This window comes from Meleagris gallopavo, chromosome 7 (genome assembly GCF_000146605.3).
Source record: "Meleagris gallopavo isolate NT-WF06-2002-E0010 breed Aviagen turkey brand Nicholas breeding stock chromosome 7, Turkey_5.1, whole genome shotgun sequence".
In the NCBI taxonomy this organism is placed as follows: domain Eukaryota; kingdom Metazoa; phylum Chordata; class Aves; order Galliformes; family Phasianidae; genus Meleagris; species Meleagris gallopavo.
In genome coordinates this window covers 32,641,283-32,668,672 of record NC_015017.2, presented here as the reverse complement: position 1 = coordinate 32,668,672, position 27,390 = coordinate 32,641,283, and the positions used below count along the sequence as shown (strand labels likewise).

The window sequence follows — 27,390 nt, the reverse complement described above, 5'->3', positions numbered from 1 at the left end:
AAAAAAAATTGAAAATTACTTAGTCTAATACTTTTGGTGAACATGATGAATTCTCCATCTCTATGCCTCTGCGTTTTGTTAGATATTTAGTGGTGATGGTTTTATATATTCTTCTGTGTGCATACAATTGAACTACTAAGCTTATTTCATATTATACAGTGACTGAATGAGATCTTCTGTTATTTTTCTAAGACTGAACTTTAAGTTGAGAGAAGAAAGGCTCTGCTACCTGGGCCTGGTTACATGTGACTTGTAACATTGACTCTGATGCTACTTGGGATGCTGGTCATAATTTTCTATTGTATTACACAGGGTTATGGAAAAACATGAATTTTAAGGAGCACACTAATAAAACTGATCCAAACATATGAGTATGTGTAGAAAAAGGGCACGCAGGGTGAGATTACAAAAAGGATGTGTGGTGCAAAGCTGGCGAGTGGGAGGATGCACAGAGTAGAATGTAGACAAGTACTGGGAGTGAGGAAATGGATTAGACACCGTGTGCATGAATCACTAGAAAGGAAAGGTATATGGAGGGAGAGAATAGGAGGAGGGAGAGAAGAATGGCAGAGGATGCCCAATTAGAGGCTGAAGGTACAGTAATGAGATCTTGTAGTTGCCATTTAAAAGTCGTGTTAATAACAATGGGGAGAAAAGATTTAACTGCTAAAGAGATTTGTAAGGAGAGTGAGCTCACACTTTAATACCGCAACATTGTGCGTCATGTAAATATTTGAATTAATCTTTTAATCGGCTTTTCCTTCTGCTACATTGTAGAAATAATTGAAGTAATAAAAAAATAAAAATAAAAAATGGTGCTCAGTTCTTTCACGCAACTAATTGTGAGCACATCCAGCAAGGGGCTGTGATACGATGGCCGTAACAGCATCTCTTAACGTGTTACAGTGCTATGCAATACTTCCAGGCAATGCTAATAACTCCAGAGAAAAACAATGGTAGCGTATGGGAACTGTTGATCAGAGCCTGAACCTCTGATTGCCCACCTGAGGAAAGCAATGAGTCAGCCCAGGAGCACAGGTGAAGGCAATTCACCTGTGCTACTGAAAGGGGTGGAGCCTGGTTCCACCTCTCCTAGATGCCATTTAAGTGCTGATTGCAACTGAGGAAGGATGTCTTTCTGGAGATTGCTCCATGTGGAGTTTGCTGTGAGCCTACGACACCGGTGAGCATTTCCACTTATTTTGATTATCTTTCCTCTGTGATAATCTTACTAAACCTAACCTCTGTATACCTATTGATTGTACAATTGTACAAGTACAATAGCAAAAAAATATATATATTCAGATATATAAATCTCTGCAAATAGCAGAGATTTGCTAATGCTTCCTATTCACAAAGGTGAACAAGGGAAGCTGCTTCTGTCTTTTAAGGCATTCATTTTTACTTGTGTAATTGAATGTCTGAAATCCTTCTGGTTTGTGTAGTAGGAGAAGTTGGATATTGGCCACCTGAGCCCTGCTACCAGCCAGAGTAACCAGCTATAGTCAGATATTTTCTTAAGCTGCCTGTGTTCTTCCTGACATGTGGTTATTGGACAAGCTGATATGTACTATGAGGCTCACTGGGCAGTTCATAGAAACAAAGTCAGTGATGAGAAAAGCTTAAGAGGAACAAACTTCCGAAGACTTCTAGCTTTTGACGGAGTATCTGAATAGGCAGAGCCTTGAAAATCTGCACTATGAGTTGCACAGTAGACAAAGAAAAGCAAATTGGATGGTGAAGAGGCAGGAGGCTTTTCTGATTCAATCTTAAATAGAAAAATCAAATGGCTTTTGTTTTCTGTACCTGTGTCTTTCAAAAAAAAAAAAATCAGAAGAGTATTATCTTCTAGAGACAATGAATTGCGTTTGCATTTACATTTTATTTACCTTGAATTAAGCATAATAAAAGGCAAATGGATGGGCAGTAAAAGACAATTTCAAGTGAAAATGGGATCTTGGTCTGGAGTAGAGGCAAGGGGTCAGATTTGATTTGAGTCATTTCTTGCTTTTAACATTGCTTGTGAACAGGGGTTTTTGTGGCTGTTTGTGAGAATGGCCTGGTTTGAGAAATCTCAGGTCTGGTGTCAATCCTAAGTTTGCTCAGACAGAGAGAAAGAAAAATGCCTTAGGTCTGGCTTGCAGTGAGATAAATGGTGACGAGACTGCAGTGATTTCATAGCCAAGGAGTGTCAGGGATTTGTTCTCAATGAGGAGATGAAGTTTCTTGCAGGGAAGGAAGAGAGCAGAAATTAAAAAAGACAGAGGAGGTCAAGACAGTATATATATTTTATATTTTTCTTTATTTGCCTCAATGTTATTTAGACAGGGGAGTCTTTTGGGATAAAATAAAAACATCTACACCTATTGTCTACTGCCTTTTCTATTCCCTCTTACACTCTCCTGTCCCTGAGCTTTTATAGTACTTTCAAGGTTTAAGAGAGATCTGTGTCTTAAAACTTTTTTCCCCTCTCAGATTAATCACCATTCTCTGGTGATCAAAGAGGAGTGTTACAATCATTAAAGCTCACTTTTTAACAGCAAAATCATTAGTATTTTAATAACACACCATTATTAAAAGTGTTCAGTTCCTTTTCTTGTTACAAAGCAGATTCAAAGAGCTATAAGATACATATAAGACACGATAACTTTCTAAAAGTTTTAAAGGTGACCTGGAAAAGAATCCTCTTCAGGAAAAAAAAAAAAATCTTCATCGTAATTAGTGATGATCTGAAAGATTTCATTGAGAATTCTATTTTTCTTGCTCGTTTTCCTCCTTTACAAGCTCTTTCTGGCTGTTAGAAAACAGACCAGATGATCTCAGAGGTCTTATCCAACCGTAATGATTCTATGATTAATAACTCTGTGGAAGTAGTGCAGGAGTGGAGCCAAAACAAATGAGACAAGAATCTCCCTCGTACAATTTCTTCTGTAGTGGTACATATCTGCTCGCTGGGAAACCTTGCTGTTGCTCCTGATGACAAAAAGAAATAAGGGTATCTTCACCTGCCCTCTTTCAAGCATAATGTGATATGATTAAACACGCACGTGCAAAATTAAAGCAGAAGAGTGGTGTCAATAATTATGGAAAAAATTCAGTGGAAATAAAATGCTGTTCATGTGTTCACCTTGGTTTGTTGAAGCAACAGCACTAATAAAACTTGAGGAATTTGATTACCTGGGGCAATTCAAAACTGATGCAACATGTCTACTTGCTTTCATTTTAAACTGTGTAATTAGTGTAGTTACCTTTATTTCAGCCCTCAGATCTCTGTTCTTCAATCCCTAGCTAATTAAGCTTCTGAACAAAACTCATATTTTACTGAAAATATTCTGAATTTATGAATTAAAATGTGGTGAAGGAATGGAAAGCAGTTACGATACTCTTCTTGGTATAGAGGTCTTGAAGTCCTTTCTCTTTACTTCCAGTCCCTGAATTGTCCAGGTAAAATCTACAGGAGTTAAATCACCCTATCAGTGATTTTCCTCCAAGATGAAAGCAATTAAGTTAGAGAGAATTGAGGGCACTTTATTTCTGAATGAGAATATAAATGGGAGTTTAAGGCTCTGTAATGCATGTACATTATGTTCATGTCCATCTGAATTCCCCTTTTATTTTATTTTTCTTATTACCTGATGGGCTTATTATCTAGTCAGCTACTGTAAGGTCATTTCTGTAGAAGACAAGCTCTGGTATGAATTAAAGCACTGCATGAGTGGAAGCACATAAAAATATTTTACGAAATAACTGCTAAGACACATCTATTTTAAGAAGTACTTGCATTAGTCTGGGCTCAGAGAGTGTGTGTATTGAGAGAAGGACACTCAAGTATTTTTCTGTAATACGAACAAAATGAAACTAATAAAAATAGTTCACCTATTTAACATACAGAAAATATGTTACAAAGTTCCCTAAGTTGTTTTTTATAGTGATGGCCACACATTTGTTGTTTTATGTATTTATTGCACCAGTCTTTGCATTCTAATATGAAACTGTATGAAATGCAGATTTTTTTTTAATAAGCTACTGGTCAAGGCATTCATTTCTTTCTTTAAGGCCAACAAATCACTGCCTCTTTCTATGCAGGGTTTCAAGTATAAAAATGTTGTCATTGCTCTTGTACTGGATTAACAAAAACGACTCACATTCACAAAGGTGGTGAACCCCATTCAATTCATTCATCAGTAGTTTGATGATATCATCCTAATAGAAATTGCTTTTCTTGGGTCATGTCACATCTGCTTTCTCACAGTGTTTCTCTCCGTTTTGTTCTCAGATTTTTTGCATGTCAGTGCCATCATTGCTCTGCAGCATGAATGTGTCTTGCTAACACTTTGCCTCTTTTTGTGGAGGGGATAGGAAAACTGGAAGAAATCTGGGGATAATAACAAGAAATAAGAGATGAGAAAACATGTGGCCCTTGCAAAACTGCTGCAGAAGCTTGTGTTAATCTAACCTAGAAAAGTGAAGGTTGAGAAAAGCTGTAACTATTTTATATGAACAACTGATTAAATAGAAAGGTGGTTCATTATTCAGGGGAAAAAAATAATTTGCAGCAGAGACCTTGAAGGCTACAGACGGGACTTAGTAGTCGGAGAAGATGTTTGCATATGACTTTCCATTAAGAATTCTTAAGGCTGCATCTATTTAACAGGGAAAATAGATTTGTTACAGGAGGCCGTATATGTGTATGTATCTATAATCTGGTATAGAATTATAGAATTATTTAGGTTGGAAAAAATATTCAAAATCATCAAGTCCAGCCACAACCTAACCATGCTACCTAACCTTAACAACTCTCCACTAAATCATATCCCTGAGATCCACATCCAAATGGTCTTTAAGCACATCCAGGGATGGTGACTCAACCACCTCCCTGGGGAGCCTATTCCAGAGCTTAACAACCCCTTGTGTTAAGATATCCTGATATCCAACCTAAACCTCCCCTGGTGCAACTTGAGTCCATTGCATTCTCAAAGAAGTGAGTAAATGTATATACTGACATTTCAGTATTGTTATTTAAAAAGTACAGCTGAGACATTACCAAAGCAGCAAGTTGTTTTATTTCCTTTCTTTGAAGGGGTTGGAGAGGTCTTTAAGCAAAAGGGACAAAATATTTTAGGGCTTATTTTATTCTATTTAATTTTCTTTTAGAGGCAGTGAGTTTTACTACAAATGAAAGTGAAAACTTTGTAAAAGGATTTTGACAATAACATAAAAGAGAACAAAATATGCAAAAGTTTACATTCATGAGCAGCATCCTTACCTTTTAAAAAGTGCCTTTATTTTAACAGAGACAGCTATAATATTGTATGTTTAAAAGCTGTATTTAGATTTGCATCTGCAAAGTGAGACAAGCAGCTTTCACCTACTGAGGATGAAAAACAATGTATGAAAACATCAACTAGATCCTTCTTGCCTGGTATGTGGTAGTATTGCCTCAGCCTTTGGTTTTGCTCTCAGTACATCTGAAGACTGTGAAGGAAGGGCTGGTGAACTGGTACTGTGACTGCTTCATGGCCAACACAGCTACACAGCTAATTACAGCAGTTCTGGGCATCACCCATGGGTGGGGAGCAGCTTTTTTAAAAATGAGTTCACCTGAGTTACTGGCGTTTATCTCTTTCTCTGCTATACCATATTGAAAAATACAGCAAAATAACTGAAAGCAGGGGAGGACTTTCTCACTTCATGCTTTGAAATGAGTATGTTCTACTGCTGGATACTTCTTCGTTTTAGGTTTGTTCGTTGCCAGTCAGTATAAGCTAGTTATTTCGCTTTCATAGGTAAGGTGATACACATACAAATAAAATATGGTCCAGGTTTGCAGTTGGCCTCAGTGTTTCTAGACTACAGAATTTGTGTTTGGACAGTGTCCAGGCCACCACTTGAAAACATGTTTACCTTGAATCAATTGGAAATTTGCACTTTGTAGACGAAAACTTCTAGTGTAGACAAGCCTGAAGAAGACCATGAAGAAATAAGTACTCTCATTGGTTCTACTTAAAGTTTGTTACATCGTGGTTCATGTTATTATTTGACAGCAAGTCTACAAGGCCAAACCAAAATACACCAGAATTTATATTTAACAGATTTTACGTGGGGGGGGGGGGGGGAAATTATATGTATAATGGGCTATTTTAAACCTACTGCCTTTTTTTACCTGCTGAAAAATAGCTTCTTATATACTCAGAGGTTTTTTAAGCTTCGTAAACATACAGTTTTGCCTGTCTACTTCTTCAGACACAAAAATTGTTTGGCACTGCCTTTTGGCTGATCTTATCAAGCAGACTATCACAATGTTGCAGTACTTTCTGCTGGCACAGTGCCTTTGTCTGAGCATAAGGAGAGGAAAATAAGCAAAACTGCTTTTCCAACAGGGATTACACTGACTTCAACAGAAAATCAGACCTCTAACCAAAATATTTAAATTGAAACAAAAATTGGTTGACTACACCAAGCCACGATCTTGTTTGTATTCTGGAGTGTTTGACAAGGTTTCCCAATATGAATATGTTGAATCTTCTGAAAGTTAAAGGATCTTTGTTTGTTTCTCGTCTATTAGACTCACCGTTAAAGCTTTGCAGTTTTTCAGATAGGCAGTTTTCTGAACATTAATACTTTGAATATTTCAATATAGGTATCTCGCACTTCAAAAATGAATACCTACTGTACATTTTCAAAAGAGATATTAATACTGACATCTAAATGTACGTTTCTATATTCAGTACACTGGCAGCTAAATTTTGAAACATCTGAATACCAACAGGTTGTATTCAATCCTGTTATAGCTGAGACTTTTCAAATTTGTTACAGTGCCTTTTTACTTACATAGTATGTATTTGTGCATGACTCATGCATAAAACTCACATACACAGGCCTTGATTTCTTTTACCCCAGCTGTTCTGCACTTTGTACACCATAGTAACTACCAGGCTTAATGAAGCTGTTCTCATTTGTTATTTCTATTTGCAGAGAAGATATTGAGTGAGGTGAGGGAGGCATGAATCTTTTTTTAAATATTATTTTCTTGGGAAAGAAAATTGAATTCTGCTCAGGATTTTGTCCAAGATTTTCTGTGAGCATTCCCACCTATTGCTGGGGAATTATTTTAGCTAAGTGTTCCACAAGACACTACTGCTTTTGTATTTTATGTTATGTGGATATCCAACGTAAGTCACCTTTATCCTTGGTATGCAGCAGTTTGGGTTGTGTCCAGCTGTCTGAAGTAATTTGGATCAAGGTACTGAGTATATAATGTCTTGCTGTCAAAGGCAAAATGCTGTGCAATGTCAAGCTAAATGTATTTTAAGTTGAGCAGTCATCAGAATATATAAAATTCTGCATTTAATTTCAGTGGTAAAATAGATTACTTTCTTTACACTTGGGAGGATTTTGTGAGGAAATATGATGTTCTGGGAAATGGTAGGAGACAGTGAGGTTAACAAAACGCATTTCATTTGTAGGGCATGGGGCTGCACACGATGTGGTCACTCTGCTGTGCATCAGGCAGCCTGTTTTGAAACAGGGAGCATCTTGGTCAAAAGGAATTTTGGTCATGTAGAGTGATTTTTGTAAGACTGCATTGCACTGTAATACTTGCTAACGTTTGAATGCTTGACTTTGCACTTGCAATGCTTCTGATATAGGCTTTAGTGCTCTTATTTAGCTCACAATGTAGGGCAGAGTTGCACAGATCTTCTCCTGTTCTCTCTTGTCCCATAAAGGTTTGGGAACCAGATCTTGAGAGGTCATCTATCATATTTGAAGGCAGAATAAAGCAGCCTGCAGCATTCCTCAAGGAGTTTGTCTAATAATATTTAAAAAAGAGATCCAGTGAATCTGTATGGTCCTTGCCTCTTACACCTTGTTACCTTTAATTGTGCTGCTTGCTGACATGAAGAACAATTTGTTTCCGCCCTCTTGTAGTGACTTTTTAGATCCCTTTAGGACATCTAATCCATCTTTTCATCTGGACTAGGTAGACATGCTTTTTGCAATGCTTCTCACTATACTCCCCAACAGAACCTCCTTCATCTAAACCAAGTGGCTGAGCTTCGTAGAGTCTCCATTCAGTCTTATTTTCCTAGGAAGCTGAGGGAAGTGGGAAGTTTAAGATTTTGGGGTTTGATTGTTTTTCTATGTACACTTTCTGATATGATGCTCGCTGTTATTCTCTTTTTTTCTTCATCTCTGCAATATTACTACCTTGGAACTAGGTTCTGTGGTGGGTGCTACCTTGGTAAAGTCATTCTAATTTCCCTCTTCTGCCTATGTTTTTCTGCTTTTGCCTGTTCTTTCCAGCCCCTTTTCAGATGTCACCCCCTCAGATGAGTGGAGTAAAAAAAGTTTGTTGCCACACTCTAAACTAGACCTGTGCAAGAATCCAAGATAACAAAAATAAGCCTTAAAAAGTGAGTAAAAGTAGCTACAGCATTTAGTGACTTAATAAAATGGAGTCTTTCAAAACAAGATGTGTTCTACGTTCTATTATCTGTTGTTTGCCATTCTTAAAGATAGTTCCTTTCTGCACAGCAGAACTTCAGAAAACTCTTTCTGTAGTCTTTCCCCTTCCATTTGTGTAAGTAATTTTGGAAGGCACAGAAGCTGCAGTTGCCACGGTGCTGGGAGTGAGAAGCCCTGCTTGTGACTGCTCATGGGAGAGCAACTGTGGCAGCAGGTGCCCTCAGCCCCGCTGCATTCTGACCTTTCTAAAAACAGGAAAAAATAAACATGTACAAGATAATACTGCTTTTCAGCAGGACAAATATGCTGATGTATGCAATACAAGGCTTTATGAGAAGCGATTTATTTCTGTGAATATCTACATATAAACCATGGGACTGGATAAGGATCTTCATGTCTTTCATCTAGAATTCTCCTTAGAGACATGGTTGCATTATCAGTTTTCCAGTTAGTTACAGGAAATATTACTTTACTAAATCCTGCTAATGGTTTTCAGAAATATTTCCGTTTAGGCTATAGTTAGTTAATGAAGTAAGTCTATGTTCCTGTATGCATACAAGCTATAAAGTTCTGCAGAGAACATCTAATTATAATTAACATCATTGACCAGTTAAACAGTGTAAGCAGTAACGTATGCATGGGTGAGTGCTCTCTGCTTGCTGACAAAACAAGCTGTACCAGATGGGGCCCCTGGTGCCTCTTGTGCCCCACAGTGCTTTTCCTACTATGTCAGATGGTGCTCATGCTTTCTGTGAGATCACTCTGTTGAAATAGTTTGGAGGTTTATTTTGCGGATTTTTCCTCTTTTTTTTTTTGGTCTAAAGATGAACTAAATATATCCCTTAGGAGACATCTGCTTTTGCAGATGAACATAGCAGGTGATGTTGCCTATGGAATGTTAATATTTCAATGTAAAGCTTTGCTTGTCTTCTAGGGTAGAATGCAGCACATAATTAAAAGCAGTCACTCAAAAGTAAGTTTGGTCATTTGCATTCAAGAAAATGTATGGCTGAAAGCATATGTAGTACTGACTGTACTGTAAGATACATAGGATAAAACAGATATAGCTCCAGTCAAAATATCCAGGAAATTCTGCTGTCATCTTCTGCAGTCAATTTAGAATACTGTAGAATAAATGTTCCACGTAGCACAACTCAATAAATACAATATGGATTATCCTCTAATATATTAAATGGCAAATACTATCTTGCAGAAAGATAAATAAATTTGGGTGTTCTCAGAGAAGGATTAGAATCCTAGATAGAAATACAAATGTACTTCCTCACACGTACAAAAGACTGTGCACCTCTGTAGCTGTCCCCTGAAGATACCAACACAAGGAAGTGACAAAGAATGTGCAAGTATCTGGCAATGAATATATCTAGAATGATAGTGGCAGGAGTGGGGAGGGTCAAATCTGAAATCAAGTTAGTGGCCCAGGACCACAGATAAAATACCCCAAAATTGCTCAGAAAAAGATGAATGTGCTAAAATTATAAGTTTATTCTGTGTCGGATCCTCATCTGTAGCTTCTGTGTTGCGTTGTTTTTTCAACCCGTTATCTGCAGAAATTTTGGGCTGCATCTGAGGGGATGCAAAAGGTGAATGAGAAAAGCAAGCTTATGTGGAGACTGTTGTACCAAACATATGAGATTTCTTAAGAAAATCTTAAGAAAACTGTCTTAGAGATCCAATTTGGGACTGGACTGGGAGAAATAAAACCATCTACAATTAAAATGTTGGAAGCCCTAAAGGTATTACTATTAGCATCCGTCATAATAAAAAAAAAAAACACACTTTATATTTGTATTAGATCTCATTTTAGTAACTCCTAGGTGTAGAATAGTTTGCAGGTTTTAGAACTCCTTTTTCTTTATTATTCTCCTATTTAAACGTAATGTAAACGCTTAACTAAATAAGCACAATGCAGATTGCCACTTAATGTATTGAATGCCAAATATTATCTTGCCAACAGCCAAATAAGCTCTCTATTTCTGCTCTGGAACACCTCCATATTCATACATATTGGGGCTTAATGATGAGTACTTTATTCTATCATGTTATTTCTTTGCAGAGTTGTTTCAGGGGAAAAGAGACTGTAATAAAGATATGAACATCACAATTACAGAGCCTTGTCTATTATTGTGTTTAAATCTGTGCTTTTTAGTGTTTCTAGGCCTCTGCATCTTTAGTCTTGGAATATCACTTTGGAAATCTCTGGTTCCTTTCTATTATTGTGTATTTTAGAAAAGTGCTTAAAAATAATATAGGCAGATGTGGAAAAGACAGTAAGAAATGCAAGGTTGTATTCAGTGCAGTAAAAATCTCAGATCAGAGAAGTAGATAGGAATGGAAATAGAAAAGGAGGAAATAGAGCAAGATGGGACAAAAGCAGGGGAACAGGATGTAGGAAATGTGATTTGGAAAAGCAAATAGGGAGAACATCGAAGGGAAAGAAGGAAGAATAAAGTGAAAAACTTTGAGATGAAAAGCAATGCTAGGATGTCACAGAAGGAGTTAACGTGGGTAGATATCAGAAAAAAAAAAAAAGTATGCTCCCACACATCCATAAAAATTCATGCAATCTGTGCATTGTTTCCAGGGCACAAGTTTTGTTTTGATTTACAGTTTTTAAAATGAGTTGGCCACAGTTCTAACCCAACCTCACCGCTGGGGAGAGAATTCTGCTCTTGGGATGGCCAGCCTGCTGCCTCCCAACATGCACAATTTCATTTCTCTGTGCTTTCTTTTCTTGGATTTTACTTGTTATCAGCAAAGCACTGCTGTAAAATCAGATAATGAAGTCTTACAGGCCTCTTAGAATAATAAAAAAAATAAATAAAAATTGACAGCTAGTAATAACCAGGGGCACCTGGACTGTATTTTCTTCTCAGCGTGTGGTGACTTCTAGAGCTTTTATTCACAGTTTGCTATAGATGAGAAAGGTAATTTAGCCGTTTTCTCTCAGATGAAAGAGAATATGGTAGATGGGAAAGCTATGAGAGTAACTTTCATATGTTTATGAAGTTGTTCGTTCTGTCTTACTGTCACCTAAGTTATTATATACACTTTAAAAAAAATGCACATTTTTGGTTATTTTTACTCCTCCAAGGAACTAGAAAGAATGATGATCTTATGTAAATAACAAGTTTTAGTTAAAGTGTTCTCAGAAATAGTTGTTCAATGTACATGTCTCCAAATATTTGTCTATCCCAATGCTCGAAGGAAAACGAAGGGAATGCACTTCTAGGGTGGGGAGAAATCTTCCACACTGTCAAACAAATCTTCACTTACACAACTTCACAAACACAGCTTCCTTTGGGTGATCTGCATATCAGTCTAAGTAACCTACTTTTGTTTAGATGAAAAGAAAGCAAAAGTGGTGAATAGGCCACTTCATGTAAAACAGAGTTCAGAAAAGTCATAGAAGCTTCAATTTTTCCCTCACTGTTGGATGGGACCCAAATCCTTCTTGACAAGCCAAATCCTGTCTTTTTCACATCTGGTGTCCTGCCGGTGTTTTGTTTTACTGTTGTGCTGCAGAGAAATAGAGCTCCTAATTTACAACTGAAACCCACAGGTTTTGTAGGAAGCATTTGCAATATAGAATAGATTTCTACAAATGATAAGGAAAACTGCAAGATGAAGATTGTAGAGATCTTTGGAGATGATATTTGTTTCAGTGATAAAAGTAATGACTGTCTGTGTCGAGTGTCTGGGGTAAAATGTTTGTACTTGGGCTAAGAAAAACAGGGGAGAAAAGAATTTAATATTTTTCAACTCTAGGTGGTGGTTTTTAGTGTTTTTGGCCTTCAAAAATAAATAAAATGGCCATTGCACCAGTGCTTTTTCTTACAGTAACGTGCCTTACTTCAATCCTGGTAGAAGTGCCATTATGGAACAGTTTCTGAGAAGCTGCAAACAAGGTAATGGCAGCCACTTTGACTTACAGAAAAGAAGGAAAGCTAAATTAGTTCTGCTGTTCAGCAGCCCCTGTGGCCTGGGCAGCATAGGCACTTACTTTGGCTCTAAGTCTACATTGCTGAACTCAGCCTGATAGCTTCCTTATTTTGTTTTTTGTCTCTCAACGCAAATTTTATCTTTCAAAACTTAGTACTATCAGGCCCAACCATCTGAAATGCTAAACTGACCAACTTAGGCATTAGGTCTTGCATCCACAAAATTTACAAGGGATGCTAGCATCCTTCATTTTATGCCTCTTCCATTTCCTTTGTCAGGCAAGTTGTTCTTCAATTTCAGATTCATTGTAGATTTGGATATTCCTAGAAGCTGCTCTAGCAGGAATTGTACTGTAAAACTAGAGACAAGAGGTAAAATAGCGAAGTGAGAGATGACTTTCACTAACCATTCTGATTTTTTGCAGGATATATGCAGTGTCTTATCTGTGTCTATGAAATATAATGCCCAAAGTGGAAAGTCTCATGAAACTTCAGACTCTTTGCATAGCCCTCTTATTTTATTCGTTCATTTACACAAAACGTAGACTTCCAGAAACCTGGGGAATTCACTGTGAAGAACTCTTCTTGTGTTGCTGTTAGGGTTAAACATGGCTAAGAGTGTTGTTCCAGTTCTCATTTATATGATTTTTTTTTTAGCTCCTGGTTTCTAATATCACACACCATCCTCCCAGTCAAGCTTTTAAAGCTCTGGTGAGTTGGTGCTTCTGTAACCACCAGGAATGCTTTGTAGTGCTTCCTTCAGAGCTCATTGGCTGATTGTGCCCTGTCCTCTTTAGGTAAAATTGTAGGTGCATATTTTAAAAGTTAAGGTTGGTGACCTTTACCTTATGCTGTGTCACTTTGTTTCTGTTTTGTGCTCCAGGACAGCATTTCACAAGTGTAATGCTGCTGCTTAAAAATGCTTAATTAGATAAAAATACTTATTTTCTATCAGCTGCTGTCGAACTGTGAGAGATTAAAGTGAAAAATAATAATAATAATAAAGCTTTATGACAGAAATGAAGAAATTCCTAATATTATTCTTAATGAAAAAATTCATTGTGGTTAGAATGCAGCAAATTTATTTACATGTGACATGAGTTCTGTTTAGAAATTTGCCATTACTCTATGTTCCATAACAAACTCAATCTCCAAAACAATCTGAAGTGACTGAGTCTTTTAATCTCTCCAATGGAGGCAGTTGAGGCTGCTTGACCTTTGTGGCCTGCAGCCAAGGGGCAGTGCTTTAAGACAGGGAGGTACCTGGCTGGTGGAAGCAAAAGCATTCAGTTGGGAAGATATGTAAAGTGGTGTTAGGAGAAAAGAGGTAACAAAAGTATCCTGGAAGGACTGGGAAAGAAATAGGCACTTAGGCCAGATTAAAAATGGAGAAAATAGAGTGTATGTGTAAGTCCACAAATCAGAAATGAAACCTTTTGGTAAGTGGTTAAATTGAAGTGCCTAATTCTAGAAATGTTAGATTTTCATGGGGTAACTTTGGAATATGTCAATACTTACATCTCAATATTCATTATAGTAAATGATATTAAAAAAAAAAAAATGGTTAGAGAAGGAAAAGGGACAGAGTAAGTCTTAAAGCAGCTTTTTCAGAACCGAATCACTGTCAAACATGGCGTTGTTCAAGAGAAAGCAAAACCAAACAGGTTGTGGTATATGACTTAGCGTGTATCACTGCCATGTTGAGCCTTTCCCTTTTTCAATAGCATATCAAATTAATTTTAAATGAACCAAATAATACAATTTAGAGGTTTTATGCTCAATGGGTTTATAAATTTTGCAGCAACGCAGGACTTGGAAATTAAAGCAAATATTTGCTGCACCTAGCAAACAAGGTAATGTGAATACATCTCTGTTTAAACATCTCTGATGATGTTTAAACTCTTGGCTTGTTGCCTCACTGGTGTTGTGGAAAAACAGCTTTTCACAGATAAAGTTCAAGTATAAGGTACAAAAACAACACTAGTTTCTTTCCTTTTTTAATAGTTCTCATTTGTGTGAGTTCACTGCTCTCAACTTCACCTCTAAAAATACTTTACTTCTGGTCATTGCTTTGAGAAAGATGAAAATTAATGAATATTATTTATGAATGGCAGTATTCTTATCACAAAAACTTTGAGAGGCTTAATAAATACCACCAGTTTCATTCCTTTGCTCAATGATTTTCCTGGCTTTCTTGGATCACAGACTTCATTAGGTGGCATTAGGAAATATTTTCTAAAAACAGCTGCTAATAAAACATGTGCATTCTGCTCTTACTGTTTCCATTTCTGAACTTCAGACAAAATGAATTCCCATTAAAATTAAAGATTGATTAATCTCACTAATGTCCAGTGATCTGTTATGAGCACTTACATCTAATTATTTTTTCTATAAATAGCTAGTGTTTTCGTATCTGTAATTGTGATGTGTCTATTGTAATGATGACATGTACTCCACTTCTGAGGGGGAGTGGTTTAATACACAGAATGACTTGATCTCTGGATTTCTAGTGTCAAAATGCCTTTTTTGTTGTTGTTGTTGTTAGTTTAGCTTTATGAACTGCTTCCAGGGCACTTTTTGTTAATTTGGAAGAGGAGATACAGAAGGTGACTTTATGGCTTGTGGCTTAGACATGATCATGATGATGGAAGCCCCTATACTTCAGCGTGTTTTTTCTCAGCACCAGGGATCTCTCTAGCCACTGGCCTACCAGCTATTCCCATTCTCCCATTGAAGCTGTTTATCAATGCATAAGTAAATAATTTTCATAGACTATTAAAGAGCTGTTAAAGCAGAGATTAGACATTTTTCTCTCAAGCATTTATTTACTGACTGTATTCTGAATTCTTAGTTAGCAATGGAAAGCATTTAAAGCTTCAGAAGGAAATGTGGGGGCAGGTTCTCTGAAATTCCAGTGGATGCATGCAGATATGAAAGTCTCATCCAGTCAATAACAGGTGAAACCCAGCTAGCGAGTTATGATATGGCATTGTAAAATGTGCCTTTTTAACAGAATATTTCACTTCATACCAATGTCACTGCTTGATAAAACATTCAACCACAAATCCTAATGAGTAGTGTAACTAATAAAAATACACCCTGCTCTCTCCTATCTATCTATATATATATATATTTTTTTTTTACTTAAATTTTCCTCACCTTTTAAATTGTCCTTGGAGTTTTAACTGTTTAGAGGTACTGAAATGAGTCTTACCTTCCTGAACGTACTGCTCAGGTAATAATTTATTTCTTGTTTACTGCTGTCTGATATTCACAGATTAAATGTTCAAACCTGGACATGGAATGGCAGAGCTAATAGAGCATGTTTTGGTCGTACCCTGGCATACTTTGAGTTCAGCACATAGGACACCTAGCATTACTAGTTTAATTAAAAATAATAAAAAAGAGACAACAGCTATGGAAAGGTTGTTGTTTTGCATTGTTACTGAGGAGCGCTGCTGTGAATCTTAGTTCAAAGTGCTTCGTTCCCACCAGTCACTGTGCGGGGATTTGAGGTTCAGAACTCAGGTTGTGAATATTTGTTTGATTCTGACTTCCCAGCAATGAAGACTATGTTCCAAAGTTTAGACATAGAAAATCCTGATTGCTTTGTTCCTACAGGAACTGCATAACTAATTCCCAGGAGTTTATCCTTTGTTTTGCCATGGTTTTCAGTGGGCTTTGGGTACTATGCAATCTTCTGTGCTGGTTATCAATGCTGCTCACACTCTGCACCATACTTTGACACACGTACCCATCCAGGTACCAGTAAGAAGCAGGCTATAAGAAGCAATTACTCATTGCTGAAGACATCAACACCTTTATAGAACATAAAGTAGTAGCTTTGCTGCCCTGGTCTTTTCCTTCTTTAGGAATAAAAAGCAAAAAGACAAGGAACACATCTTTTAATAAGGTAAGAAAGGAAATGGCTGCTTTGTAGCCAGAGGTGTTTGGTATGTTCAAACCCAGGCTGTCTTCCACCTTGTCACAGACAGCAGCAAGAAACTTGATTATAATAGCACTGGAGGTTGTAAGGTTATTCACTGGGGTTTTGTTAGAGAAGGACAATTACACTGAAACAAAATGGGGTGGGGGGAAACCTCAAGGTAATTTGTGCTCCCTTCACCTCAAGCTGATTAGAGTAAATTAACTGCCTTTGCAATTAATGTCCAAAGTAGATATTCATTATTTTTTTGATGGCAAATAAAATAATGTATAAATATAACGTGAATAGTCTTGAAATGTATCTTGTCAGTTAAGCCTGTAGACTATTGCATTCAAGCAAACAAAAACCTTCCTGGCCCCGTTCCCTAAAACCGATTTTGATGTTGTTCTGCATCAACTTTATTTTAACATAAGGAAGTTAAAATTTCCTGCCACATAGGCACGCTGAGATAATATGCTTTCAGACTTGATAAGTTGTTTGCCTGAAAGGGAATTTTTTTCCTCAAGCTGTTTTAAAGGAGTACTGTTCAGTGTGACTTAGTGACTATGATGCATTTACAGAAGCCCGTGAGATTGAATGGGATGCTTCATAAATGCATCTCATTAGCAATCTCATTTTTTCATTTATTTCTGATGACATGAGCTATAACTGTCAGGTTTTTTGTGTGGAAATTTTGTTAACATTGATGTTTAAGTTTGTAAAGTAACACGAACAGCTCAGCTATCAATGCATCAGTTCATGCCTACATGGATTACTAGGTTGCAATTACTTTGCATGTTAATATAATCCTATAGCTGGCAAGAAATGCTTTTTTATTTCATATTTCTGCAATTGTCTCTGTCCTTTTTTTTTTCTAATTTAGTTATATTCTGGAACCATCTAGGATAGGTTGGTGTTTGAAAGGATTATGACAGAAGTCATGTATGCAAGTATCACCTGGGTACCCTGATATATTTTTTTAAAAATTTCTTTTTCTTCTCCTTCCCTCCAAATCTATGACTCTTTCCCATTATTCTTCTGAGTGCTGCTCTTACGTGGCTACATTTCATATGTATCAGAAGAGCAGTCAGGAAGCAGACTAAATGGAGCCTGTGGAGAGAGTGATAGGACATGGAGAACAGCTTCAAGCTAAAAGAGGGGAGATTTAGATTAGATGTCAAGGTGAAATTTTGCACTGAGAGGATGCTGAGATACTAGAACAGGTTTCCCAGAGGAGCTGTGGATGCTTTATCCCTGGAGGTGCTCAAGACTAGTCTGAATGGGAGGTCCTGGGCAATCTGATATAGTGGCTGGCAACCCTACCTGTGGAAGGGGAATGGGAACTACACAGTCTTTGAGATTCTTTCCAACCTAAGCTGGTCTGTTAAAGTAGTGAGATGGCTTTCAGTTTTCTGTTTGGTGAATTCAGTCATGGTTTCTGACTTTTTTGGAGCTGCTTCCAACTGAACATACTACTGTTCCTTGCTGCCCCCTGGAGAACTAGCAAGTGTGACCTATGAGGCACTGTTTAGCTAAGCTGTCTGCCAGCCTAGAGGCATCACACACTACATATTCACATGCCAGAAACTCTAGGCCAGCACAGGGTAAGTTGCTGCATTCATTGGGAAAGATGCATATCTCTAACCACAACAGCTATTCCCTACCAGTGGTGTTGACTGAAGCTGCTCCAAGATTGTCGTTAATTTGATTGTTCCTGTTCTTACTGTAAGATACATGTAACATGTTGTGTCAGACTGGACAATCAGAATTGTATGAAGAAAAATCACTTTTTCTTCCTGAGGGGCGATTACATTAGGAAGATTCTCAAATTTTCAGGTGATAATTGCCATGACATCTAGCTCTGACTGGCTAATGTTAATATTAGTGCTATTAGTGATAATATATATGTTTGGGTAAGGGTTTAATATCATATTTTATTTAATGAATAATTAAAAAATCATCGTAAATTGAATTATTTGTTATTCTACCTGTGAAATGATAAGAATTTTGCAGTACTGTAAGTTATTATCCTTTTGCAGTATGAAGGCTTCATAGCTTAGCATTTACAAATGCATGAGTGGAGTGTGGGTTTTCTGATCTTTGTCTATCAAATCATTAGTAATGCATTACAAATGAAAAGCAGTCTCCCCACCCATTTATGTAAAGGGTTGTTAGTGAATAAGCCCTATCCTAGAGTCATCCAATAATTCTTGTCTGAATATAGTTTATATAACCGGTACCAATATGCTAGTTTGCTGAATATGAAGCTAAAAAAAGATTAATGAAGATTCATTTGATCTCTGCTGAAAATTGTCAGTGAAGACTTGACTGTAAAATATTGAATGCAAACTTTATTTGACTACAGATTCTCAGGAAAAAAAAAAAAGCATTTTGTATGGCTGCTATGATAGGCAGTAAATTTGTTAAAAATGAGAATAACGCTGCTTTCAGAAGCTATGTGTATTTAGTCATTCCAATGAATTCAAAATTAATAAAAAAAACTCATGACCCTCCCCCTGAAAAACCTCCTTTCTTATCATGGCTTTGTTAAGGAAAAATGATAGTACTGAAGATTCCAGTATCTAAGCAGCTGCATGAAGTGATGAGTTACGCCTAAAATTTATAAGTATATGATGACTAAATGTTAGTGAAACAAAAAGAACGATGTAGAAATATCTAAGTTCTTAATTAGAAGTACGATAACTGTTTACCTTCTGATATCATAATACAAAAGTGAATTATTTTATTTAATTCCTTGTCTATGATCCTTATTTCAGATCATTCCTTGTTTTTAATTTGACTTGTAAATGCCATTCTGGGAACAAAATGACTTATTCCGTTGGCAGTTAATGAGTACGTTGGACTGCCTGTTTTTCTTTACATGTTGTCAAAGGTGAAGAGGTTACCTGGCATCAAGTAATTTTGTAATGGCTGACAAAAAATAATATTCTAGCTAAGAATCTGTAGTGCGGAGATTTATTAAGATGTGCTTAACAAGACTTGCATAGACTGACAGTGTCTGAACCAATTTTTCCAGTAGAATGTCTGCTCACATTGGAATGTATTAGTTTATTACTTAAGAAAAAGAAAGGGCAATTTATAAAAAGAAATGGATAAATATTATATTAGAATAATTTTGTTGTTATAATAGCTTAGGTGCATATTTTCTCGGTGAGCCCCAAGTGCCTCCTCATTTCTGCCTACAGAGTGGGGTCCTCCATTAGATCAGAGTAATTCCCTAGACTGTGATGTTCACTGCTTAGTCACATTGGGAAGCTGCATGTGGAGTTAAAGATCAGCTCTGTCCAATGCTGTCAAATGCAGACTGTCTCTTGTGTTCTGTGCTATGCTGAATGGCCATATGCATCTTCGTAGAAGGAGTCTCCCAAACCCTTCTGGGCAACCTGTTCCAGTGCTCTGTCACCCTTACTGTAAAGGAGTTATTCTGCATGTTAGTATGGACCTTCCTGTGATAATTTTTTAGGTCATTTCTCCTTCTCCTATTGTTACGCATCACTGAGAAGAGCCTGGCCTCATCCATTTGCCTCCCACCTCCCTTTAGGTATTTATAAACATTAATCAGATCCCCCCCAGTCTTCTTTTTTCCAGGCTGAACAAATCGAGGCTACTCAGCCTTTACTCATACAGGAGATGCTCCAGGCCATTTCTCGTTTTTGTGATCCTCTGCTGCACTTCTTCTAGGAAATTCCTGGTTTCTTTGAATTGGACACAGTATTCTAAATGTGGCTGCACCAGGGCAAGGTAGAGGGGGAGGATCACCTTTCAGCCTGCTAGCCATGGTCTTTTTAATGCACCCTAGGATGCCATTGGCCTTCTTGGCCAAAAGACTGTGCTGTTGGGTTCATGGCCAACATGTTGTCCACCAAAACATCCAGGTCCTTCTCAGCAGAACTCCTCTCCAGCAGGTCATCCTCTAATGGATGTACGGATGCCTATTGTTGCTCCTCCCTGTGTACAGGACTCTACATTTGCTCTTGTTGAACCTCATCAGATCCCTCTTTTTCAAGGTCTGTATTTTTAAGTCAAATTTTGTAAATTTAGTAATTGTGCAACCTGGCCTGTGTCTTCATCCAAGATCATTTTCCCCTTTGGTGTCATGGATTATATTTTATACTTTAAATCAGGAGCTTTGAGGACAGCGTATCAAAGAACATACTGCTGCAATCTCATAAGCACAGCATTCTAGTTGTCTTCTCATAAATGTAGTGAAAGAATGCTTAGATCAAGAGTAAAACAAGCAGTTGTAGCTCCCGCATCAAGGCTGTCAGCTTCCAACAGTCTATAACTCTGTGATTTCCAGAGATAGAAATTATTAATTGGGTCTAATAGCCACAGATAGAATTTCCATCCTGGAATTTGTTGATGAGAAGAAATCCTCATCCTTCTTGTTGTGACTGCTGATTTATCATTACCTTAAATCATTTCTTTTAAAAGCTGGGGTTTGAGGCTTCTGGGACCTACAGACTACACCTCTGAATATAAGCCTAGCCTTTCATCAGATCTGCATGCAAAGGAGGAGCCCTGAGATTTCTAAAGCTTGCAAAAAGTGAATTTTTGATTAGTTTCATATAATCCTCTATAATGATGATTATTGTAGCATTTTCTGTAAGAGATAGATGAGACAGGATCTCAAATGCCAGCTATTACTGACATTTAGTTTGGCATAGGTCACAAAATATCAAGAAGAAAGAACTGTTAAAAATATTTTTCACATTAATAATAAATATTTAAATAAATTACTATTGTAAAAATGATGCCTTTTCCATTCTTAATAACTCTAATATAAATAGAAAAAGGTGGTGATTAGAAATCTCAAATTTGAAAGCAAAGCTTGTTTAATTTAAAATAGAATTCTGCAGTGATGGGTGTAGGTGATGAATAAAGCATAATTTTATCTCTCCAACAAAATGAATAGCTTTGTTGTTGCATTTCATAGTGGCAAAAATTTCATAACTAAAATTTCTAAAACTGGACTGATAGAGTCATTTGAGAAGTGGGTTTAGTTTCAGGAAATTATCTCCCAAATTGCCCACTAGTGTCTGTACAGCCACTTTAAAAAGCTGGCTATGCTACTCCTCTTGCTGTCCTAATTTACTCCTTTGCTGTACTTAGCTCTAAGCCAATAGTCTGATTGTCTTCCCATTAGTCTGAATTTTTTTAGGCTGGAAATCAAGCACACTTTCAGGGTTCTTCCTTTTTATTTTTATTTTTTTCTGCAAGTTCTGAACAATTAATGATTTTCCTGTATTCTTTTTTCCTATTTTTAAAATCCTATTTTTAAAAAGTGGTTTTCGATGTTTATTTTTTTCTGCAAAAAGGAAAAGGTTGTTTATTAAGATTATGAGAAAAATAGTGTTGAGTATATATGGAAAATTAAATAGCTTTAGGAAGCATACTGTGTTTTGGTTATTACTATGAGAAAACTTCATTACAATCCTAATTAAGCCTTTGAAAATAACTCTGTCAGTGTGCATATTCTGCTAGGTACTCATGTTTTTGTAGATATTTTAAATGGTGAAGTTGCACCATCCCATTATTCAAGAAATCTTTAAGAGAAAAATACCATAAATATTATGCTTAAAAAAAAAAATCTCTAGTTGATTTTGAAGAATATGACATACTATGATTTTCCAATGAAGGAACATAATTTTTATATTCTTTGGTGAAATTATGTCACTCCATGTTGTATATCTGATAAAATATATGGCAGTTTAAATTGACTGTGATGTAATTACAAGGAAAAATCCAAGATCCACATATACATCATAGTGTTCTTTCCAGTTATAAATTTTAAGTACATCTTAAGAGCAGTGTGTACATGATTTGAGTGTTAATACACATTTTCTGAATATGGAGAAACCCATGTGCCAAATAGTTTTGGTTTTGTATGTACTGTTCTGGAAAAACAAGCACTCATATTAAGCAAGATAAATGTTATATTACAGTATGTATGGGTTTGCTACCTATTTGCTTTGATTGTGAAGAGCTTGTGAAAGAAAATTGAAACCATGTGAAGAGATTGTAAGATGTACAGAGGTAGGTGGATGGTTGGACTAGATGATCTTGAAGGTCTTTTCCAACCTTGGTGATCCTGTGATTCTGTGAAGGCTTTTATCCCCTCAAAAATGGAAAGGATCAAGAATGATAAATTCTTTGCAGGATTTTGCTTTGATAAGCTTAAACAATAGGGAGCATAGAGTTGAATCAGTGTAATAACACTGTCCTGAACTATGGTATTCCATTTGCTTTATAACATTTCTGAACATGTATGTTTCTGTGTCTCTAAGGAAATCATATAAAAGTGTTTTGTTTTCTTTCCTAACAATGGAAATCAAGTTTGGTTTTCTATTAGCAAAGATAGACAATTTTAGCAGGAAAAAAATAGTTACAGAACTCTTCTCCTGGATTGTGTTGTTCTGCATATTAAGAAGTACAAGTGACAATCTGTAGCTACTTCAGCAGGGAGCCAGATATGATTCTTTTTAATGCATGCTTAAATTCACAACTTCTTACTCTCTTCCCTACTCAAAGTGCTGCCTATCTTATTGCAAATCAGAAAAAAAGAAAAAGTGTTATTTTCTTACAAATGTTCTCTCTACAGCATCTGGTTTAGCTTTGGTTGGTTTTGCCTATATTCTTTTGTGAAACAAATGGTGTATTTGAGCGAGGCTCTGTGCAGTGAGAATGAGCTGTGTTTCTGTTTTTTGTTGTTGTTTGTCTACAGCTCAGCTCTTTGCTTCTCTCTGTGTGGTGCTAAATCCACAGTTCTCTATGAGAAGATATCATTTTATTATTTTACAATTTTCACTCGTTACCAGGAGTTCAAAATATTGGGAACATTTGCAACATATGTCCACCCTTACGTTACAGAAATCACAGAGGAGCTCTAAGGAAATTTCATTCCTATAGAGCCTTCGAAACATCCACCTATCACTTCTATCACTTCCTTCCTAAAACAGCTACAAAGTTAAAACATGTCACTGGAGAGCCTTCTAGTTTCTAACCCATGTAATACAGCAATAATTTTCAAGAGGAAATTATTGTTATCATGATGGCTGCTATATTGTGCTAGACAGAAAGGTGGGAGCAAAAACACCCCCAAAACAAAGTTTTTTGCCCTTCTATCTTGGGGGGTAAGGAGCTTTTGCCCCATATGTAACAACTGTTTTAAATATTGTGTATCATGGAATCATAGAATGGCCTGGGGTTGAAAAAGACCATAAAGATCATCTAGTGTATGGCCAAATCATATTCCCCAAGTACCTTAACTTGTCTGGTATGCTAAGGGTCATGGCCAGTTTACCACCAACAATGTCAGTGTGCTGATTTATTTTGCTTCATATGTAGATAAAGAAAACTACTGAACTCAGAAATCGATTGAAATATTAACAGAGAGGAAAATGTTCCTGGACCATGCTATAAAACAGACTATTAATTAAATGCAATTTAAATTATATCAAATTACCTTCATTTAGATTTAAATGCAGTAGAAATCAGATACGAGACTTCGTATCTGTCCTTTGCTGACAATTCAGTAAATAGACTGATGCTACAAAGTTTGTGTATGAGTGGACCATCCCATAGATGCTTTCAGGCACTCTTAATTTATTATTATTAATTTATTAAGGAGTTTTTCATCTCCTTCAAAGAAATTTGCTTGTTTTGACATGATTCATATGATTTCAATTATTATATATTTAATTATATATAGCCAGTGTTGTATGTTCAATTGTATAGTTTATCTTGCTGTATTTATATTGTGTGCTGTAGTGTATCTGGCTGCTTCCACTCAATATCAAAGGTATTCTCATTAATTTTTAAGCAGGTTTTTTTTAATAGTTATTTTGTTATTAATTTTCATCCCACTCCTACAACATCAGTTGTGATTTTTTCCCATACCATAATCCATTATCTGAATTAGAAGAAAGCTTCTAACTTGGCATCATACACACCAAAGCATAAGGTTATTTCTTTTTCCACTGAACAAGATTTCTACTGATACCACCAGGATATCTTGAATAGTTCTCTATCTTGGTAACGATCCTTTCAATATAATTTCTGAAACCTGAATACTGCTTTTTCTACTCTCACCTCCTGTTGAAGCATGCCACCTATGCTTTTCCTTTAGTCTGGATGTCTGTGGTCTACCACAGTAGCAATGTCTAAGAAAGCAACCTTTCTGTGTATATATTGTCCTAATTTATGTTTATTCTCCATTCTTTCATTTGGTTTTAAGCCACAGCGTACTACAAATACCTGATAGTTTATTTTCAGCACCTCTGTCCTGTCTAAGCAATTCTGAAACTGTGCTTTGCTTTCCTCATAGGAGACTCAATAACATCTTTGTCTTCCAAAGATCAGTTGAAGGAGCGCCTGAGATATAAGAGCCAGCTTGGGAGCTAGGGGAGCAATGAGTACTGGAAGCAGGCTGGCTTCAAGTTATCCAGTGAATAATTTAGAGTCTGGGGCCTGGCAATGAAGTGTGTGAGCTTCTGGGCATGATTATGTGTATCTCTTTCCTATTACAAAGAAGAATTAAAAATTGAGGAGAATAATAAGGAGTGAAAAATAATAATAATACACATGAATATCGTCAACTGTAAAGCAGAGTTGTATGTGCCAGGGAAAAAAATAGCATTTTTTTCATTATACCATGTAGTATTGTTCTTTTTTTATTAGTAGCTTTATTTTTTGCCAAAGAGTTGCCTAATTGTGAAACTTTGTCCCCTGCAAATTGTCTGATTGTGCTACACGTTATTTGGTTTCTTAGATGCATAAGAATATAATAGGTTTCACTCATCCAGCTGGCCAAATGTAGCTTTGCAAGGAGAACTCATTTCTTTCAAGGCTAATAAGATGGGTGGATTATGAATGTTGTGACTGAAAGCTTGGAAAACAGAAGCAAGTGATAAAGAGAAGCCAGTGGGAGAACATAAACTAAACACAAAGATGATAAGGGAGGCATATAATGTTTTACAGCTGAACTAAGTAACTTTCTGAGTCTGAACGGAAATTTCTATTGAGGACAGGTATCTTTTGTCAGAAAAGAGCAGCAGGTCTTTTGAGGCCCTCGTAACTAGTTGGGAACATGGAGAGTAATGATAGAGAAGAGATGAGTCTGTGACCTCTAGTACTGGAACTGGGAAGCTCACTGTTGTCTCATTTGGCATTCTTAATTAAGTTTAAATTAAGTTTTATTTTAATGTGGCTTTGTTGCTGTTTGTCATTCATGGGGTTTTTATTTGAGGATATTCTGAATTATTACAGGGATTTTATTGGTCAGATGAGGGAATAATTTGTATGTTTTCCTATCTGAAACCAAGCTCTCACTGGAAAAATCCAACTATCAGTTTTTCAGACTTACGTGTTCGGTTATGGAATACATTGCATTTCATAGCCTGGAGAAAGTAAGCTAAGATCTGGGAAATCAGCAGAGGGAGGAAGATTCATGTAATAGCTGGTGATAGGATGGCCGTAAATCAGCAGTGTAATAGAGCTGTGAAAATAGCAAATGCCATTCAGTGATGGATGAATCTCCATCAGATGCAAGGAAGTTACGATGACTTTGTACAGATACCAGTGATCTTTCCTCTGGAGCAACGTATCCAGTGCTGACCATGCTGTGGTCAATAACGTGACCTAAAACTTGTATAGTTGCAAAGAAGGGTATCATGAAGAGCCTGTCTGATGAGATGAAAAGATTGACTTTGTTTGCTTAGCTCTAGCTGCTCAGTGGACAGTGGAAAATTGTGCTTGCCATCAGGAAAAACGTTTAGAAAGGAAAACAAGTGGGGAAAAAAAAAACTACTGAAGCCTAGAGTATGCTGCAGAAATTAGTAAATTTCTTGAGAAATTTTCATTGGTTATTGGAGTGGTTATTATTTGCTCAGTGGTTGATGGAGTCACCATCCCCTGGAGGTGTCCAGGAAATGTTAGATGTTGTACTGAGGGATATGGTTTAGTGGGAAATGTTGGTGATAGGTGGATGGTTGAAGTGGATGATCTTAGAGGTCTTTTCCAACCTGGGTGATTCTGTGTTTTATAAACATTAGAATAAGCCATTCTGGCAGAGCCTCTTGGCATGAGCACTGGGACAAAACAATTAAATGAGTCTGAGAAGTTTGAAAAAAGGTTAGTATCTGGTACCTGCAAAGCACCTATACTTGAAGAAGATAACCCATCTTGATATTAATTAAAAGTGGACAGAATACGTGTTTTTTAGAGTTTTAAGGAGCTAGGAAATTATTCAGATTTTCTATGCATGAAGAAGTCTGTAGCTCTCCAAAGAATAACATGCCTGAAAAAAAAATTCAATTTAATGCCAAAGATTTTGCAGTTTTGTATCTGCCCCAGCTAGCATCCTCATTGATAGTCTCAGAAAATAAAGGCTGTAATGAACACAGATCTCCTTGCCCCTGAATGAGCTGTCCCTCATGGTCAGTACTAATGCATAGTACATGGATTGTACAGGGAAATGCAAATGGTAAGTATTTGTGCTGAAATTGCTCCGTGAATTGATAAAAGATTTCACCATCCTCTGCAGAAAATGAGAAGGCAAATCTAGCCTCATTTGTGAGCAGCAGAATTAGTTTTAAGTTGAAATTAATACCCGTGTATCCTTGAGAACTCCCAAGACAAAGGAAAAATAGCGTAACCGTGGGTCAGCTTCATGTATTAGAAATGTGATTCTGATTTAAGCCTTATTATAAAAATGTATGTTAGTATTTTAATGCAGACTTGTGTTTCAGATTTACATGGTAAAGCATCTAATTTTCCTAACTTGATTTTCAGTATGCTTTGATCATGTGGCAACAGTTAGGTGATTACTTTCTTGCTGTCTATTGCCCGTATGTTAAAAGTTATTGTCAGTCTCCAGGAGAAGAATAATTATTTTCAAAATTAAAAGTTTGTATGTTATTTATGAATGGAGACATGTTTCCTTAGCACAAATGATGTTAATAGAAATCAGATATTTAGGAAACAAAGAAATACCTTCCCCATCCCTGAAAGCTGGGGAAA

General features: G+C 36.6%; 1 protein-coding gene across 1 annotated transcript in view; it reads left to right on the top strand.

Moving 5' to 3' along the window:
• LOC104909334 (low-density lipoprotein receptor-related protein 1B-like) overlaps positions 1-27,390 on the top strand; it is a 56,407-nt gene that overhangs the window by 16,274 nt on the left and 12,743 nt on the right. The window contains exon 7 of the mRNA XM_031554317.1: positions 20,171-20,378. Coding sequence (XP_031410177.1) covers positions 20,171-20,378 — 208 coding nt within the window. The remainder of the gene's footprint in view (positions 1-20,170; positions 20,379-27,390) is intronic.